This window comes from Serinus canaria, chromosome 2 (assembly GCF_022539315.1).
Source record: "Serinus canaria isolate serCan28SL12 chromosome 2, serCan2020, whole genome shotgun sequence".
In the NCBI taxonomy this organism is placed as follows: domain Eukaryota; kingdom Metazoa; phylum Chordata; class Aves; order Passeriformes; family Fringillidae; genus Serinus; species Serinus canaria.
In genome coordinates, this window is record NC_066315.1 from 117,143,764 (window position 1) to 117,162,880 (window position 19,117).

At 42.4% G+C, this 19,117-nt stretch overlaps 1 protein-coding gene across 2 annotated transcripts in view; it reads left to right on the forward strand.

Annotated features, from left to right (window-relative positions):
• Positions 1-2,316: 2,316 nt before the first annotated feature.
• Positions 2,317-19,117, forward strand: part of TRIM55 (tripartite motif containing 55) — a 36,085-nt gene continuing 19,284 nt past the window's right edge. For both annotated transcript variants that reach the window (XM_018910663.3, XM_050970870.1), the window contains exons 1-7: positions 2,317-2,533; positions 2,935-3,107; positions 11,338-11,503; positions 13,215-13,310; positions 17,177-17,410; positions 18,464-18,486; positions 18,584-18,708. In XM_018910663.3, the coding sequence (XP_018766208.1) occupies positions 2,345-2,533; positions 2,935-3,107; positions 11,338-11,503; positions 13,215-13,310; positions 17,177-17,410; positions 18,464-18,486; positions 18,584-18,708 (1,006 nt within the window). In that variant the 5' untranslated portion in view covers positions 2,317-2,344. The remainder of the gene's footprint in view (positions 2,534-2,934; positions 3,108-11,337; positions 11,504-13,214; positions 13,311-17,176; positions 17,411-18,463; positions 18,487-18,583; positions 18,709-19,117) is intronic.

Here is a 19,117-nt window from a genome sequence, read left to right on the forward strand (position 1 = left end):
TGGGTAGGTATAAATTCCCCAGAATCGCATCCCAGAGGCATGTTACAGCCTGAGAGGTGCCTCAGTTTGTTCTCCAGAGGGCCAGCATGGGGTTTATTTGCATGCCATGAACACCCCCTTCCCTACATCAGCATATGCAGGTGTTTTTGTGGGCTGACATTTCTAGCCTTCAGCTTTTCCCTCCAGAATTTCTCTGTTTCTGCCTGTGCAGTAAGGTGGAATTTCCTGCCCTGCTAGATGAGGATGACTTTTCTCATCTAATTTTTAGAGCCCCTTATTGAAGCAGGTTTTGCTGTGCAAGGGGCAGCTGACTCAAAGTGAGGAGGGCAAGAATGAGGTGTTCAGATTCCTCCAGATGCAAAAGTCACCTCTGACCCAGCAATGAGGGGAGGGAAAGAAGAGAAATATCTTCATGCTGCTGCCAGGGAAGGCTCCCTGCTAGCCCTGCCAAAAGCCCCAGCTGTCCACAGCTTAGCTGCCAGAGCAGCTTCTCCCACTGGACTCCAGACTCTTGTCCACACCAGGCAGTCAAAGCAAAGGTGGGATTTCAGGTGGGTTTAACTAAGCTGTGACTAATTTCCCATGAATGCAAGACTTAGAAAAATTGATTTGTTTCAATGGGACTGCTGACAAATGCATGCAAGTTTACACAGGGGAATTTTCAGCTTGGTGGGGTGCAAATGAATACAGGAGTTCACTCAAACACTTAAGAAGCATGTGAGGCACTGAAAATAAAATAGTCAATAATACATTTAATTTCATGTTATTTATTACAATTGCATGCAGAGGATAGTATTTATTTTCATGCAGAAATCCATGAAAACCTTCACTTTTATATTTTCCTGAAGTGCATGGTTTCCAGACTGATGTTGCATGCAGACTGAGGGCCCTGCTTTAGAACTGGGGGTCTGTCCCTGGATGCATGGGGCACTCACTCAGCTGCTCTACTGCATTTTTCAGATGCTAGCCCTATACAGTCATAAGGCAGGATAAACACTAAAGGTTTCTACAAGACACTGAACTGAGAAACTATTGTAGCTATTGACTGAAAGAGAAGAAAATATTCTGATTACATGTACAGTAAGGTGCCAAAGTGATTTTATACAGTAATGTGGGGACTGTGGCTTAAATTTGAAGATGAGATATTTATTGCTTGTACAGTTGTGTGATAAATTATTGGCAACTAGAAGCACAGATGGCTTTCCCTTAAGATCAGGCATCACATGTCACAAATTATCTGGGAAATTGTCATTTTAAAAATAACTCTGGAGCAAGTGCCAAGCTGAAAGGGATATCAGTGTCTAATAAACAGATATAAACACAGCAGTGCCCAAAACTAAAATATATTTGAATTGAACTATCAGAGAGAGAGCATATACAATTAGTACCTATTCTCTAGCAGCACAAATGAAAGCCTTTCACACTGGATTTTTTTCTCATCAGGAAATTCAAATGTTTTTCATGCATATTTAACCTGCCCATGGAGTTTATGTGCACAAATGGCACAAAGTCACAATGGATTTTTATGTTATAGCTCCTGAGACCAAAATCTTACCAGAACAAACTTAAGCATAGTTATAGGCGGGCAATTTTGTTTGTCTGGTGTCAGACTATACTCTTTTCTGACCCACAGATGGGGCAACTGAGAGGTGTTTTAAAAAGTTTTATTCTATTTTCAGTCTCACAAGAAGGGTGAGACAATACAGATGTTATAATTCACAACAAGTCTGAATTGTCCAACAGTCTGGTTTTCAAGGTGGCGAGATGCTTATACCCTGAAGTGTTCAAGCTCCAGAGCACCCATCACTCCTACTGTCATCTCCAGGAACCACATGTACTTCACACCTTGAAAAGGTAAGATCCTGGTGCCTCCCAAAACATGGGCAAAATGACATCCTGCCTCAGTGGCTGCCCACTGACAACAGAATGTCCATTAGACTGCAGGATGTGGCTGTGCAGGCTGGGGCAAGCCCTTTGGTCTCCATTGACCCGCAAAGATAAGGGAAGGGAGCAGATGGCCTTTGCTTATCACTCCCACAACTCCTCAAGGGGTGAAGGCTGCCATGTGTGAGTGAGGAGAGCCAGGGCCTCTCCGGCCTCCCCCCTCCCCAGCAGCTGTCACCTGTCCCAGCCTGTCCTGCTCTCACGCGCATATATGGGCACGGCAGGACGGCAGCTCGTGACGCAGCACTGCTAAAAACAGCCCTGGCTCTGCTCGGCCCCTCGCTCAAACAATGTCCTCCAGCCTGAGCAGCACAGAGAGCCTCTGATCACAGACAGCCTTGGACTTCTTTCAGGGGAAATTAACCCCAAAACCTCTCCACAAGGCCGTGGCCCTGAGCGCATGCCCCAGGAAAAGCTAGGGATGAGCACCTCCCTGAGCTACAAGTCGTTCTCCAAAGAGCAGCAAACTATGGATAACCTGGAGAAACAGCTGATCTGCCCCATCTGCTTGGAGATGTTCACCAAGCCAGTGGTCATCCTGCCCTGCCAGCACAACCTCTGTCGGAAGTGTGCCAGTGACATCTTCCAGGTAGGTTTTTCCTACAGACAGCTCTGCTTCCCAAGCAGGACTGGCTGGAATGAATGGGAAAGAAGATTTTTTACATGTTTTGGTGGATCAATTTTAACAGTTGGTGAGACAGGGGTGGGGGAGTGATTTAAGGCTAAAGTTGATGTATCTGGGTGCCAGGGCTGAGCTCCCAGCAGGTGAAAGTGCCACCTGTTGGCTGTGGTGACACGGCCGAGCGTGAGCTGAGGGACTGGCCCCTCGCCCAGCAGTCACCAGGTGCTTTCCCAGGGGTGACATGTCGGAATTACCCTCTCATTGGGCATAGTGACAAATGGTTTCCTACCATTTGGTGCTTTTGGAAGGGGCTTTCATGGTTTTTCACGGCCGTACCTTCCTCTCCTTGTGCTGCTTGGCGAGAACAGGCCTCCAACCCCTACCTGCCGACCAGGGGAGGCACGACTGTGGCGTCGGGGGGCCGCTTCCGCTGTCCCTCCTGCAGGCACGAGGTGGTCCTGGACCGACACGGCGTCTACGGGCTGCAGAGGAACCTGCTGGTGGAGAACATCATTGACATCTACAAGCAGGAGTCCACAAGGTAACAGGGGAATGCGTGTCCTTCAGAGGACATGCGTGAGGTTGATTTAGTCGTTTTGTCTCTTGGAAAAAACGAAAGGGATTGTGCTGCCATGCCTCACTGTCTGCTGCACCATGAAGTCAGCTCTCACTGAGGACAGAAAACTATCCAAATAGATGCTGAGCTTCCCTGCTTCCACTTACAGCAGAGGATTGGGCCATATTTATTCACATGAGCAACACTTACCCATGCAAGCAAGGCCCTTGAGGTCAGCACAGTAAAGTGATTAAGGGAAAAGTATCTTGGTTACATCATTTAGTGCAAAAAAGTTAAGACAATTATTTGTGTGTTCTCATGCTAAAGAAGGGAAAGGATTTCAAATCTTATTAGAAAATCCTGAGGTACAGACAGTGCAAACAGAAAGAAAACTGAATTTCACGCAGAAGGTACCCTGCATCATAATGCCAAATGAAAATTCTGTTAAAAATATCTCTGTTCCTGTCAGTTTGGAATGTGAACTCATGAAATCAAGTCTTATTTATGAGTCCATGAAAGAGAAGGAAGAGTGGTAAACGTTTCAGAGCTGTGTGGCTGTGCACAAGAATCAAGACCTCAGAGCAGAGAAGTAGGTCAATTCTAAAAAGTAATGGTAATGGTCAGTTCTAAAAAGTAATGGTAATGATAATTTCTTCTGAATAGTAATTTCTTGCATGTGATGTATAATGGATCCAGAAACAGAAAAAAAATGTGTTCTCATCTTTATTTCCTTGGGATGGATGGGATTCATGCTACCATTGTGGAGAACTTAGCTGGGGGGGAAGGTGAAGAAGATAACTCTCTCCCTCTGCTTTGCGCTTATGAGACCCCACTTGGGATACTGCATCCAGGTCTGGAGTCCTTAGCACAAGAAAGACATGGACCTGCTGGAGTGAGTCCAGAGGAGGGGTACAAAGGTCCTTAGAGGGATGGGGCAGCTCTCCTCTGAAAGAGTTAGAGTTGTTCAACCTGGAGAAGAGAAGGCTCTAGGGAGGCCTTAGAGCACCTTCCAGTACCTAAAGGGGAGCTGCAAGAGAGTTGGGAGAGGGACTTTTGACAAGGGCATGAAGTGATAGGACAAGGCTTTGAACTGAGAGACGGTAGGTTTAGATTAGATATAGAAAGAAATTCTTCACTATGAGGTTGATGAGGCACTGGCACAGGTTTCCCAGAGAGGTTGTGGATGCTCCATCCCTGGAAGCATTCAAGGCCAGGAGGGATGTGGCTTCACACAACCTGGGCTTGTGAAAGGTGTCCTTGCCCAAGGCAGAGTTATTGGAACTACAAAATCTCCCAGGTCCTTTCCAAACCCAACCATTCTATAATTCTGTGATTCCATGATGGATTTAACCTGGCCCCAGGCCACCAAGCAAGGAACTCTCGCCCAGGGAAGCTGGATTTTTTGTCATCAGCATGGATGGTTAGAGTTGGTTCTGTATGGCAAAGTGTTTTGTTCACCTGGAAGTGTAATCCTAGCCATGCTCCCTGACAGTCTTCTGATCCCACCGCAACAAGGAGCTGGACTTCCCAGGGACAGAGAGATGGCATCACTGGTGCAGGTGGACACAACCAACAGAACCCAGTCCCTGGGATGGCTGAGGACGCTTTCTCCAGCAAAGGAGGACAGTCACCAGCAGAGAGAATGCTTAAGAGCCTGACAGTGGCTTTGGCTATTCTCAACTGCTTGAGCCTCTCTGTGGCAGCTGGGCATAGGTTGGAGCTCCAAAGCACTGGAGAGCACGAAGTTGGCTTAAAATTGTCCTTTCTGCTGCCCTTTGCGCTCCGTGCCAAGTAAAGGTCAGCTACCCCCATGTGTGTCATTGATACTCAAATATTATTTTAGTCAGGAAAATCTCGGAGGAAATGAATCAACAAAGCTGCAAGGGTGGACTTTGCTTATGATCAAAGGATATGTGTGGCCTCATGTCTTCCTTGGTTTTGCTTTATTTCATCTCACTGTTGTATTTAACAAACAAAACAAAACAAAACAAAACAACAAAAAAAAGGCAGGTCCTCTTTTCTGTGTAGTTCATGGGGAATTGGAACAAAATACGGTTAGGTAGAAATGTAAGAATAGACTTAGTAGATTTTTTTTAAGATCCACAAAAGAAAAATACATGATTAATAAAATGGGAGAATATGAAAAAACCACAAAAACATAGATTTACTTATATATTTGTCCAAAAGATTTGTTTATTTAATCTGTTAAGGTGCTTATTTAACCTTCATGTATGTCCTTAAAATGAAAGTCATTGTCAGAGTTACATAGTAGCAGCAATGCATAGCAGCATTATCTAAACTATTCGGCCCTTTGTGGGCCTCAGTTGCTTATCTCCCTCTGCCTAACTAACATTCCTTGGGCTCCCCTGAGAGTGTGAGCAGATCTTTCATGGCTTCTCCCAGTGCTGTCCCACTGAAAGCAAAAAGTCAAGGGAAATCAAGTCTTCCCCACTTCTTCCTTTTATACCAGTCTCTTCCATTGCAACAACTGGGGTCTGGCAGAGATACATAGGGAGAAGGGTGAGATGTGATATTTGCCGCCTTGTTCTTCCCAAGACAACCCCTCAAACTGGCAGCACATGTGATTTCCAGACAGAAATCTCTTCCCGTCGAGCTCTCCTGTGGGTATAATTCACTATAACTGCATGTGCCAGAATGAGGCCAGCTCCCATCTGCATTTCGCATGAACTTAGAGTAAAGAGAGAGTAAAGGGAGCAGGGGAGCAAGATTTGACTAGCTTATTTCAAAAGGTTTGGTTGTTTTATTTTATTATTTTGTAATTGGACTTTCTATTTGAATTAAGGTGTTGGGTTTTTTTTAAATAAAACCAGGGCAAGAGCTAGACTGAAGTTGGGAGAGTCTGCCTAAGTCCTCATATGCAGCCCCTCCTATTACTAAGTATCACATCATATGGTCTTTTATCCCATTGCTCATCAAATTCCAGCTGATGGCAGCATAGCCTGTTGCCCAATTTAGAATGCATTAGCAACACAGCAGAAGAATTCTTTAGCAGGAGGTGGCTTGCAAAAAGCTTTAAAAGAAGCAAAGGACTGAAAACAGTGGAAACTGAGTTGGCTAAATATTAAATCAGTCTTTGAAAATCTGTAGGCTGCTGATCACCTAAACTATCTGAGGAACATCAGGATCCCTGCTGTCACCAGGAAAGGGTAGCAACAGGAGGCTGTGACTTTTTGTGAAATCTGGCAGGTTCTAATGATCTCAGCTGGCTATTCCAGATCAAAAGGTGCTTTGGTCTTTGTTACCAGCTGAATCCTGATCAGGGGGGGTCGAGCACTCTTTCTGCCTTGCACTTACCAGGGAGAGCCTGAGGAACGGGCTGTCCCTGCAGCCCCCAGCACAGGTGGAGCAGAGTGTGCAGCAGGGACCAGGCTGCGCTGAGAGCAGCCTACATGGGCTCTGCGATGGTGCTGACATCCTGCAGGGCCCCATAGCCAGCACCACCAGAAGTGTCTGTCCCTGACACTTCCGAGGTCTTAGCCCAAACTCCCAAGGCAGGATGTCTTTCTCTAGGCCAGCCTGCAGGGGCATCTGGGGATCTCAGACAGGCTGGGCCAGGGAAATTTGCTCCCTGAGCACAGGTCACTAAGAGAGGAGGAGCCCCACAAGCTATGCAGTGAAAGAGATGAGGAGCGGGATCATGTGGATCTTCTCCAACTCGCCACAAGACAAAGCCCGAAGCTCACCTGCACCAGTTATTTTCTTGGGCTGGGCACCTATGATAGTAGTGTGACAGAGCTCCAGGAATCCTTATGTGCACATAACCTTCTAAGCCTTCTCATTTTTCAAGCCCCATTTCTACCCTGGGTATTGGTGGCCTTTTTATTGCTTTTGAGAGAGTCCATCACTGTGGTTGATTTTCAAGTACCACCTTCCTCCAAGGCCAAAATGGTCTATCCCCATATACAGGAACTCAAGCAATGGTACAAAAACACCTCTGTTGATTAAGAGGGAGCTCCTGATTAAAAATGAAAAAAATTGAAAAGAAACAAAAATAAGATGGACAGGTGGATCAGCAAGATTTTGAGATACTCCCCAAGCACATGCAGATGAAGTTAGAAAAGCCAAGGTCCACCTGGAACTGATTATGATAAGGGACATGGAGGCTAATGAGTGCTTCTACAGCTGCATCAGCAGCAGAAGGAAGATTAGGGAAAGTGTGAGTTCACTACTGGACAGAGCAGGGCCTTATGTAACACAGGATGTAGAAAAGGCCAATGTACTCACCTTCAGACTTCACTATTCAGTTGAGTTTTATGGAATCATAGTACTCTGAGACCAGTGGGAAATTGTAGAGCCAGGAAGACTCACCTTTGGTGGAGGGGGATCAGGTTAGAGCATATTAAAAAAAAAAAATTGGACATCCTGATGGGAGGCATCTATAAGTGGTAAGGGAGCTGACTTATATTATTGCAAGGTCACCCTCAATAATCTTTGAAAGGCTGTGGTAATTGGTACACTTTCCTGTGGACTGTACTGGAAGAAAACAAATGTTCCTCAATCTTAAAGGAATGCAAGAAGGAGAATCAAGGGGACTACAGGCTAGTCATGCACACTGATCCCTAGAAAGTATTTCATGCAAACCATCCTAGAAACCATTTCCAAATATATAAATGCCATGAAGGTGATTAGAAATAGCATGGATTTATGAAGAGCAAATCAGCATGACCAATCTGAAAGCCTTTTATAGTGAGATGACTAACTCAGTGCATGAGAGGAGAGCAGTAGGTACTGTTTATCTAGACTTTAGACACTGTCTCCTGTGACAGAGTGGACAGTGGAAAGTGAACTGGAGCAAAAATTGGCTGTACTACCAGACTCAAAGGGTCATGGTGAGCAGCATGAAGTCAGGTGGAGGCCAGTCATTAGCACTGTATGCCCAAGATTGATACTGTGGCAAATGCAGTTTCATGTCTTTACTAATGACCTGGCTGTGCCTCATAGAGCCATGCAGATCCTCTCCATCCCCTGACCAGGTGCAAGCAGCAGGTGATGTGATGCCACAGAAAGGGCTACAGCTGTCTTAGGATCCTCATTAAAAACACTGTCATAATTGGATTTAGGACTTCAGTAGAGGCCTTTTCAGATTTGAAAAAATCCCACAGAAAACATACTAACAGCAGTTTTCCTAAGTGTTTACTATGTTCTTAATTAAAGTGTGCTTCTTTATGTGTCCAGCAACTTTGCACTTTCTCACCAAGTCACAGTCACAGAATGGTTGAGATTGGAAGGAACCCCTGGAGATCATCTTGTCCAACCACCTGCTGCTCAAGCAGGACCACCTGGAGCCAGTTGTCCAGGACCATGTCCAGATGGCTTATGATGGAAGGATGGAAACTCCACAACCCTCCTGGCAACCTCTGACAGTGCTCAGTCGCTCTCACAGTAGAAAAGTATTTCCTGATCTTCAGAGAGCACCTCCCATGTTTCAATTTGTGCCCGTTTCCTCTGGTCCTGGCATTGAACAGTGCCTGACTGCATCCTCATTGCACCTTCCATTCAGATACTTAGATAACCAAAGGTATTGATAAGATCAAGGTCATTGTTAAGATTCCCTTAACTTTCTTTGATCCAGGCTGGAAGTTCCAGCCTTTCCTCACAGGAGAGCTGCTGCAGACCCTTAATTATCTTCAGGGCCCTTTTCTGGACTCCTTTCAGTGTGTCAATGTCTTCATGTACTGGGCAGTCCAGAACAGGACCCAGTCAGTTCTTCAGCCGTGGTCCAAACACAATTTCAATGGGAAAGAATAAGCCTCTGGGAGTCAAACAGAGGGTTAGCATCTCAAAAAGAAGAGTCTAAGAATGAGACCACAAAGTTATCAGGACATTTCAGCAACCTGACATTTCTCTCGTCACCAGCACAGCTGTGGTGAACCTTTTGTGTTACTAAAGCCATGCAGCCATTTTCCTATCAGCTACTCTTTAATCTCCTGTTTCAGAAGCAATATCCATTTTATACTTAGAGGTTGTGTTTCAGCCTTTGTTACCCCAACACAGATCTAGAGGATCCTATCTAAAGTCAGGGAGTGTTGTGCTAAAAATCTCTCCTTTTGCACTGCCTGGGGAGGAGACTGTAAATCTGTTTATTTCTAGTCTTCTGACACTGTCTTCAGGGCCCCACTAGTTCAGGGAGTTCTGCCAGGTTGCTTCCAGCTCTCCAAGCGGCACCTTTGAAGGTTGGCTTGCTGCTGGCTGAACTTGCTTGACACCATCACCTTTTTGCTCTATGTAGTGTGTCTTTCATGCAAGTGGCACCATTCCAGTGCCCAATAAAATTCTAGTAGTTTCTGGCTCTGATCTTGTAAATATTTGCAGGAAGAGCTGCTATCTCAGGCTTAATTAATCAGTTTGAAATTCGTTGTATTGCACTCACACATGGGCCCTCCCACTGGTGCACTATGGCATGAATATATTAGGGGCTGTTTGCAGTAATCTGCAAACAATGTAAAGCATCTTTTATGGAGGAGACACACCTCTTTTGCCTAGCATTGAAACAATGCTTGATTTGACAAAGTGCCTTGTGTTAATGAATGCTGGAAATCTGACCCAAATAATACAGGCATTCTTTAGAAGTGTTTGTCTTGTTTTATTCTGGTATATCACGTTATGTGGCAGATTATGGATTTTCCTTATGAACCCTTTAGATCCCAGGGCAGCCTTGAATTAAAAAAACCCACAAATGTGTAAGACATTGTGTTTCTTGCTAGATTTTTTTTTCTAATGCATCTTACGTATCATATTCCATTCCCTTCAGAAGAGAAAATCTGTACCTTGTAATTAAAAAAAAAAAAAGCCATATCCACTCTACCAAATGGTATGGAAAATCTCTACTGTAATATTATATAAAAATAATTTTTTCCTATACATTTTAAGCTTTAATAGAATGGCTGGTTGCCTCCTTCCTACAGAGCTCTGTAGAAAGGCTTTAAAAAAGGTTCCTATTTAATTCTATTAAATTCCATAGTTTCTAATGATGAAAAAATATTTATTTGATGCCATTGTTCCGCTTGCCACAGGCAAGTCATAATTCTCTTTCTAAACAGTAGCAGAAGGGGATAATGGTTTGTGCTGAAAATATTTTACATTGCCACAGTAACAGTGGTGGCTTTTGAAGGCTTGAATCCCAGACACACTCTTTCCATCAGTCTACTGATCCCTGTCTTCTGTACCACATGCTTACACACTTGTGTTTGCCACAGGTTTGCTCAGGGTGCTAAGCCTGAAGTGTGGGCTCAGAAAAGCACCCCCTTGCCCACACACACCAGACCAGAGCTGTCACTTGCACTGGGAATGTTGGTTGAGTGGCTCATCTGAAGGAAGCTACAACTAAATTATCCTAAGATAGCAGGTTGTGCAGACTTGTGTGTATACAGCCAAATGGCCTTGGTGAAGAGAAGATCAGACTGAGCTATAATGTGGCAACAATTCCTGGCTTAGCACAGGAGGAAAGCACTTGTGTAGCCCATGCCTTTTCTGCTTGGTACAGATGAATAAACTACTGCTAAAACATTTGGCACTGTGAAGTTAGACATGTGCCACCTGGCTGAAATCAATTTGTGTGACACCTTGTTTTGGTTGCTGGCCAAATGCAAAGGCTGTAAGGACCCAGTGCTGTTTGATATTGACAGTCCTGACCAGGGCCTCACAAAGCTCAGCAGCAGAGATTTAGAGTTACAGGCCTAAAGGTTCATCAGTATCTTCAACTCTTGCTGAAAATCAGTCTTCCCCATAACAGCTTTGCTGCATTAAGCCAAGTGCACAACAATTTGCATGATAAACCAGAAAGAAATTACATAAGTTTCATATTTCAGACAGATGTTAGATAACATGCTAATTAAAATACATGAGTAGTCTGAGTCCAGGCTTAGTGAGGCTATTTGAATTTTTAAATATGAGCAGGCATTCTGTCACACTCCCAGTCACATTCCTCATTCATATGGGAATCCCCATATGAAGTCATGTTGCTGTCTTGTCATCACATCATATTGTGTCATTTGAGCTGTATTAAGCAGTACCATCAAGCTGTACCATTGTCTCTTCAGTCATCCCATGGGGCAGGTTTAAGTCTACTCTGCCTATTCAGTCAACCTTGGATGCTGCTATACAAATGTACCATATTTCATGCTGACACTCTAAGTGGTGATATCAGAAACTCATGAGCACCATCTTTGTTTTAAACAAATGTTTTCTTTTGCAGACCTGAAAGGAAGTGTGACCAGCCAATGTGCGAAGAGCACGAAGATGAGAGGATTAATATTTATTGTTTGAACTGTGAAATGCCCACCTGCTCCTTGTGCAAAATCTTTGGTGCCCACAAAGACTGTCAGGTTGCTCCTCTTACAAATGTTTACCAGCAACAAAAGGTAAATATCTTTTTGTTACTCAAAGTGCTTGAAGAAACTGGCAGGACCATCAACAGGAAAGTATTCCCATGACCTTCCTGCGAGTTTCCAAAAGGATCTGGGGTTGCCTTTGCCCCCTGTGTGTGTGACTGAAAGGCTCCTATAAATCTGTAGAAACTGTTTAGAAACACAGAAAAATAAATTCATGAGAGATCACACAAAAAGATACTACAATTTGCCCCAATTTTGATGTGGAGCTGAGGATTTCTCTTTCAAGTTCCTAATCCTTTTTTTGCAATTCTTTTAGATGAGACAAACAAGTGGTATTTTCAACACTAAAAACTGGAAAGAGAACAGACCATTTCAAATCAAATAGTTATCTGTCAGACACTTTTACATTTAAGCATGCCATTTTTAAGAAAAGTTTAGTGAAAACCTCCTCCTGCAAGTGAATGAAGGAATATTCAATAGTTGGCAGCACAGGATGTACCTAACATCTTCTGCCCTTGCTGTCACCAATAAGAGACTTGTTTATTTTTAATACAGTGTTAATTTAAAACCTGACTCACTGGGTTATCCTCCTGAGATAAACAGCTCATTTTTCTGGAGGGCCCCAGTGGGACAAGCAATCAGACAGGCCAAGTTTGCAATCCCAGCCTCCAACTTCGTCACACAGATGCATGTGTGCATGTTAACTACAAATGAGGAGTTACTTTAGGGAAGGAGTTAAAAACATCCTTTTCAATCAAAAAGAGGTGGGAGAAGAAGGAGAAGTTTTTTGGACTGAATCCATGCCCACAATCACTCATTTTGCATGGAGATTTGCAAGCTGTGTCTTTCCAGAGTGCCCAGTGAAAGGGGCTGTCATGCCCAAGATGAGAGGCATAACCTGGAGGCTGCAGGATGCATGCTTCAAAGGAGCCTTTACAGAGCTGTGAAGGCCTCTAAGGAGCCTTTACAGAGCTGTGGAGGCCATGAACACCGTTTTCTCTGTTACTACAGTGGTGTGCCAAGGGCCCCTTGCACTCACCATCACCCTCCCCAAGTTCCCTTGGGGAACTTGGGTTTCTTTGTCTCTCTTAGGGATACCGCACAATCATCTCCATCCCCACACTCAGGGATTATTTTCTTCCTTCACTCATTTCCTTCATGCCAGTGGCCCAACCTCTACCTTCTTCTCTTTTTCTCCTGTCCTCTCTCACCACAACCTCAGCCCCACTGCCTGCATGCCAGGGACTCTGTAACACATTGGTCACTCCAGGTCCATAGGCCACCTCTTCTCTACTCCAAGGCCAAGAGCTACAGTCCTCAGGGGAATACCACAGTGGTGTGGCTAGAGCCAGGCACTGAAAAAACAACCCCTCAAGAGTCTTTTCCCTCCACAAACCCAGAGGAAATATTTGGGGCCCCTTGAAACAGCTCTTCAGACAAAAGCATCTAGAAGAGCTTCCTAGAACAAAGTTCTTCCCTCTTTCCAAACCACAGTTTCTTCTCCATTAAAAATTCCAAAATGTCCATGTTTTCATAGTGTGTGGAGGGAGGAAACAAATGTCAAAATACAAGCAGGTATCTTGTGGGCACATAAAGCTCCAATTTTCCTCAGTTCTGGTGGAAAGACGAAGTAATATCCTCGGTGTGCCTTGTTTGTACCCTGCTGCCCACTGTTAGATGTGTCACCCTGAAGTGTGACAGCACCTAACACCCTTCTGCTTGCTCTCCCCTTACTGCCTAGTCTGAGCTGAGTGATGGCATTGCAGTCCTGGTGGGGAGCAATGACAGAATGCAAGGGATTGTCACACAGCTGGAGGAGACCTGCAAGTCGGTTGAGGTAGGTGGCACCTCTTTAAATGCAGTTATTTCAGTGTGGCATTGCATCTTTTAAATTTCTGGTAATGATCATTCTTCAACAGACCTCACTTTACCCAAATGCATTCCCACATTGTTTCACTAAACCATTCCTCCTGGCTTTGTACATTACCAAGATGTGCTGCCTCAACCAAAGGGTGCATCCTGCTCAGCACCTCTGACCTTTGCTATATCGTGGGCGGTAAAGAGTAAGGATAATCCATATCAGCAAGTCTAGCTCAATATTCTTAGTGGAATAGGATCTCACTGAAGTTAAAAGCAGATCCACTAAAATGCCATCAACTCCCAGCTCATTTAACATCTAAGATCAGATTCTTAGATTTACATCTAAGACCATCTAAGACCTTTACATAAAACACCAGTTAGTCTGAAGTCTGACAGGTCCTGTGAACAGAGCCTTAGTCTCAGCCACAGGGTAGGCACAGCATGGTTCACAGGTATGTCAGTATTTGTTCTGTATTTGGTTGCTTTGCCTTCTGCACAGAAGTAGTGTTTTAATATGGTGTCCTTTAAGGAGTCTTGTTTTATTGCTCATGGGAGAGAAGAGTTTGGGTTCTTGCTGGATTTTCTGGTGAAGGCCTCACTCTGGAAGAGTTGGAATTAGTTTTGTGTTATTCAATAGCAGAAGTGGCTTTCACTTCCTCTGAAAGCTTTTACATCAGCAAAGAAAATATAAACATCAACTTTGACGAATCTGAGCATCACAGAACAATAGGCTGAAAGGAGTTCATATGAATTGATTTTGTGATCAGAGCTTGATGAAACATCTAGTGAAGGAGTTGCATCCCTCTCAGTCCAATTAGAATTATATTGACCCTTCAGAGATGGAGCAGAAAGGGAAAAGGGTAAGGAAAAATAAGTTAATCCAAGATGTACAGATTCTAGCTAGTAAGAAAAAACAATTACACAATCGATGTACACAATTCCAAGCAAGAAGGAACAGAAAATGTCTGAGTTTGTTTCAAAGCACACACACCCATTGGCCTAAGTAAAAGAGGGAGCACCTTAATGGCAGTCAGAAGTTTGTAGCTGGGAAGCCTTCACACTGCAAGGATGAAATTAGCTGCTATCAGGACTTTGCAGACAAAAAGGAGCCTTTCAAGTAGGTTAGCTGCAGAAATTTGAATTATACAAAAGCAAAAGCTTACACTCATTTAAGCTGAACTAGCTGAAACAGAAACAAATCTTCAAACACCTAGTCTGAAGAATGGAGAAAACACTGTGCTAAAAATACCTTAAAAAATACAACAGTTTCTGAAACTAGCTTCCTCAGAGTCATCCACTCAGTTTAAAATCTAACCTTTAAAGTCAAAGCCCAAAGAAAATGCAGCCATTTTACCTTCTGATGTTTTATCAGGCTTTTCACCTTTAAAGTCAAAGATTGCAGAAAACAGATCTTAGAGTTTACCTTGGCATTTCCATGTTACATTTCAAGCAAATCACATTTCCTACTATGCAAGAGCTTTGTCTGAATTGACATCAGTTTGTCCTTGAAGACAAGAGATTACAGCTGGAACTCAGAAATGTTTACACATGGAAATAACACAATCCAGGATTGTCTATTCTTTCTGCTTAACACTTTGTAGAGAACCATAAATATCTGCTTTAGCAGAAAATACATTATCATTTTACTTTTAGCTGGTAGAAGTAATAGCCTACAGTTCTACATTTAGCCACTGCTCCTGTCTAACCTTAAAAACCAGAAAAGCAAAAAAATACTTTTGTACAGCTTTTAACTGATTGAAAAGTCGACCTAATTCGCATATTATACTGAAAATTGAGAACAGAATTTAAAATGCTAAATACCAGAAAACTATAATCAATAATTAGGTTCTGTTTAGCTCTGTAAATGAGTCTAACAACAAGGGAAAATTACAGTGTTTTTTCAAGTGCTAAGAGCATAGACCAGTCAATACAGGTCCTTTGGAACAAGCAGTGAGATTCATGCTCAGTAGCAAGGACTCCTTTCTTTTTGGTGTAGCTGTGCTTTAAAAAACAAAAAGGCTGAGAACTTTTTAGAATGCAAAGTCATGTATTTGTTAACCTCTTTCATTACACGGAATCTGATTAGAGTAATTCCATCAGGCAGAGGCTTCATATGGGAACTTTTTATGCAGAAAGAGAATATTTCAGAAATATTTCAGCATTTGCAGTTAGAAACCTGTTTTGCACTCTCACTCATGAGATTCACAACTCTGTAATATCTGCTGGCAGGAAATACTATCTATTAGTGCTTAAAGACAGGGAAGGATCTCTCAGAGCACCCTGCTATCACTTGCTTGTTCTTCTTCCCCTAACATTTGTCCTGTGTCAAATGACAAAGATAGCACACACCTGTCTCGAAATTAAGGTTGTTTTCCAAGTGATCTGAATGACATCTCATGGGGAGAAAGCTAGGAGAGGAGTGGGAGAAGATTATTTGAGGTCTGAACATAGAAGGACACTCAGAAACCTGACCCACTTGGTTTGAAAACTTCCTTAACCCCACCCTGTAATTGAGCTAATCAGGAATTTCTGGGAAGTGACAAAGACTCCCAGAAGGGCAGGACAAGCCTGCACCCCCTGCAAGGAGTGCCTGTTTAGCCTAGCCTTCCTCATTGGGAAGCAGAGGTGGATCCTTGGGTCAATGCATCAAGATGTGCATTCAATCCCCTCTCCACCCTCATGTAGACAGTGATTTTTAGCCAAATGCAGATCTTTGAAAGGCTTTCTCCTTTGAATGATACAGAGCTCATGATACCGCTTATAGGAATGAGCTCTGGCTGAAAGTCAAGAAAAAAGTGGAATCCTCTCTGGTCAAGTGCTGTGAATAGTAAGTCTTATCACTACTTAAAGTTCTGTGGGGCTGTTAATAATCCTGTGCTGCCAGAATCTCAGCATCATGCCTCAAGGGACAAAGATGAGAAATCGATTCAGCCTCAGTTCCTAGGAAAGAGATTTAAATAATCACCACCATCCACAACAAGGTCTAACCACAATAAAGTCATGCCCTGGGGCACATAGATGACTCAAGTACTTCTATTTGGTAGACCTTAGATATTATATATAATCTATCCCCCATTTCCTCCCCATAAATCCTCCTTCACAAGTGCAGTCTATTCTTTTGAGAGCGCGCTCAATGCAGCAGTCATCAAACCCATCCTCCTAACTCAGTGAAAGATGCTGCTGTCTGGTTGGAGGGACAATAGAAGTGTCTCAAGAAACGATGTGAAAATCAGTGCCTGAACATACAGTTGGAATCTGATTCCTCCTTCTTGTCTTTGTGCTTCTGTCACACCCCATTTTCTTTGCAGAACCTCTACCTCATTCAGTGCACAGTAAATGGAATATAATGGACGCCTCTTGTCCAAATAGAGTCTAAGAGGGCGTATGTGAAAATCAAGCCCAGCCAGGATTGTTCCAGGTACTCTGGCAGAAAAAGAAAATTCTCCAGAGCTGTTTGAGATGCTCACTCCTTTTAAAACCATTCTGTTCACGCAAATGGACCCAGCTGCTAATACGGTGGGAGCTTTTACTTTTTCTGCAGACTTTGATGTATCACCACAGACATCATAAATACCTTTTTACTTTTTTTAGCAGACTCGCAAGTTATACAATAACCTGTTTGGGGGCTTTCAGTGGCTTGAAACTCAGAGTTTGAGAAGAGTTTTTAAACTTTTCTTCCAACAGCTTGGACTTTGAAAATTATAAAAGTCTCTGGGGTCATTCAGAATCCTTTGCACTGTTCAGAAAGAGGAATTTCTTTGATGAAAATGCTTCCAAGTAACTGTAAAAATAGAAACCCTTTTAAGAACATAACATGTTTAACATAAACCAAATGATTCACAGGAATGCTGCAAACGACAGAAAGAACAGTTGTGTGAAAAATTTGATTATCTCTATTCTGTACTGGAAGAAAGAAAAAATGAGATGACACAAATAATCACTAGAACCCAAGAGGAGAAACTGGAACACGTCCGCTCCCTGATGAAGAAGTATGCGGATCACTTGGAAGCTGTGTCAAAACTGGTTGAATCAGGAATCCAGTTCATGGAAGAACCAGAAATGGCCGTGTTTTTGCAGGTATAAAGTCCATAAATAGAGACAGAAAAAGAATGATGGGTTTATTGATGTATTATTTAAGCATTTCTCAATTGTAGGCTCATTCAGAGTTTGTCTTTAAGTGAACATGTATATAAACTCATTTTTTAAACACCTGAATCAGCTCAGACAAATTACTATTCTTCTTGTGAATAGTATCCAAATCAAGAACATGAGTATTTGCTATTTGCAACAAAATATACTATCCTTTATATGAATTTCTGGTCCCCTTAGAAGAAATAGGAATTCAAACATTTTCCAGGTAATCTTTCTTTTCCCACCAATACCGTGGTGGGACAATATGTACATGTGTACATGATCTTCTGAGAATTACAGGTTTCACTTGTAAATTGACAAAATTATTACCTTTTCAATAATTTGTGTGCTAAGCTACGTTTTGATACCTTTACTTTTTTTTTTTCCTTACTGTAAATATAAGAGAGATGAGTAGGGAACCATTAGCAGCCCATCTAATGAATTCATTGGCGTAGAATTTCTGTCTTGCAATTTTACAATTCCTCTATATTAAAGGCTGGAAGAATATTTTCTACCAAACAAAACAAAACAAAACAAACCCAAAACAACCACAAATAAAACCAAAATAAAACAGCCAACACTTACTTTCATCAAAGAATTGCCTTTGAAGATGACAATATTCTTCCGAGACAAACAGAATTTTGTATCTCCAAAAGGCGCCCTTGGAGATATATCTATGCATAGTCAAATATGTAGTTGCTGTGACTAAAGAGGGTAACAAACCATATTTCCATTTGATTTTTTTTTTACCAACTGTGCATATCTCCCATCATATTCCCATTTTAATTAAAACATATTTGAAGAACAGAAAGGTTTACTCAACTGTATACTAATTACCATCCAAATTTAATCTCATTCCTGGATGTCATGGCTGTCACTTATGAAATCCTTATTAGTGCTTTTAAAAGCTGCCATTGCAAAAATTATTTCTCAATGCATAAAATCTCTGAAAAAATTGAACCATATAAGAAGTCAGTTATTTCTTTTTTGTTTCCACAGAATGCCAAAACATTGCTACAAAAGTAAGTACTTAAACTTGAGACTCTTGGTTTTTTATAATCACTTACAATTTATAAATTTTTCTTCAAACCCAATACCAATAACCAATCTCTATTTTAGAATTGCTGAAGCTTCGAAAGGATTTCAAATGGAAAAAATAGAGGATGGGTATGAGAATATGAACCAATTCACAGTGAACCTCAGTAGAGAAGAAAAAATAATACGAGAAATTGATTTTGACAGAGGTATGTAATTTATTTCACCAAAATTTCTTTTTATATAGCAGCTGTGTGTGATTCACATGGTGATACTGAGTAGGAAACCTCAAATCAGATATGTCTTCCTATGCCAAAATGTAACCAGAGCATTATGTATCAATTATAATCAAATCCAGGTTTATTTCTCTGAAGTGCTAGGATGGGCCTGCAATTTTTTTAAGATAACTAGTGTGATTATACTAAAGAAAATCCAGTGCTAGAGGCCCTCCTCTGGAAACAACCTGAGCCATGACTGCAGGCCACAGGATATGTCAGATGGCACAAAAACAATGGTTTGACCAAGTTTGACAGTCTAGTTTAGGCATGTTGGTATCTCAAACTTCCAGTCATGCATTCAAAGCACTGACCCAGTAAAGAATTATGAGGACAGCTGCAA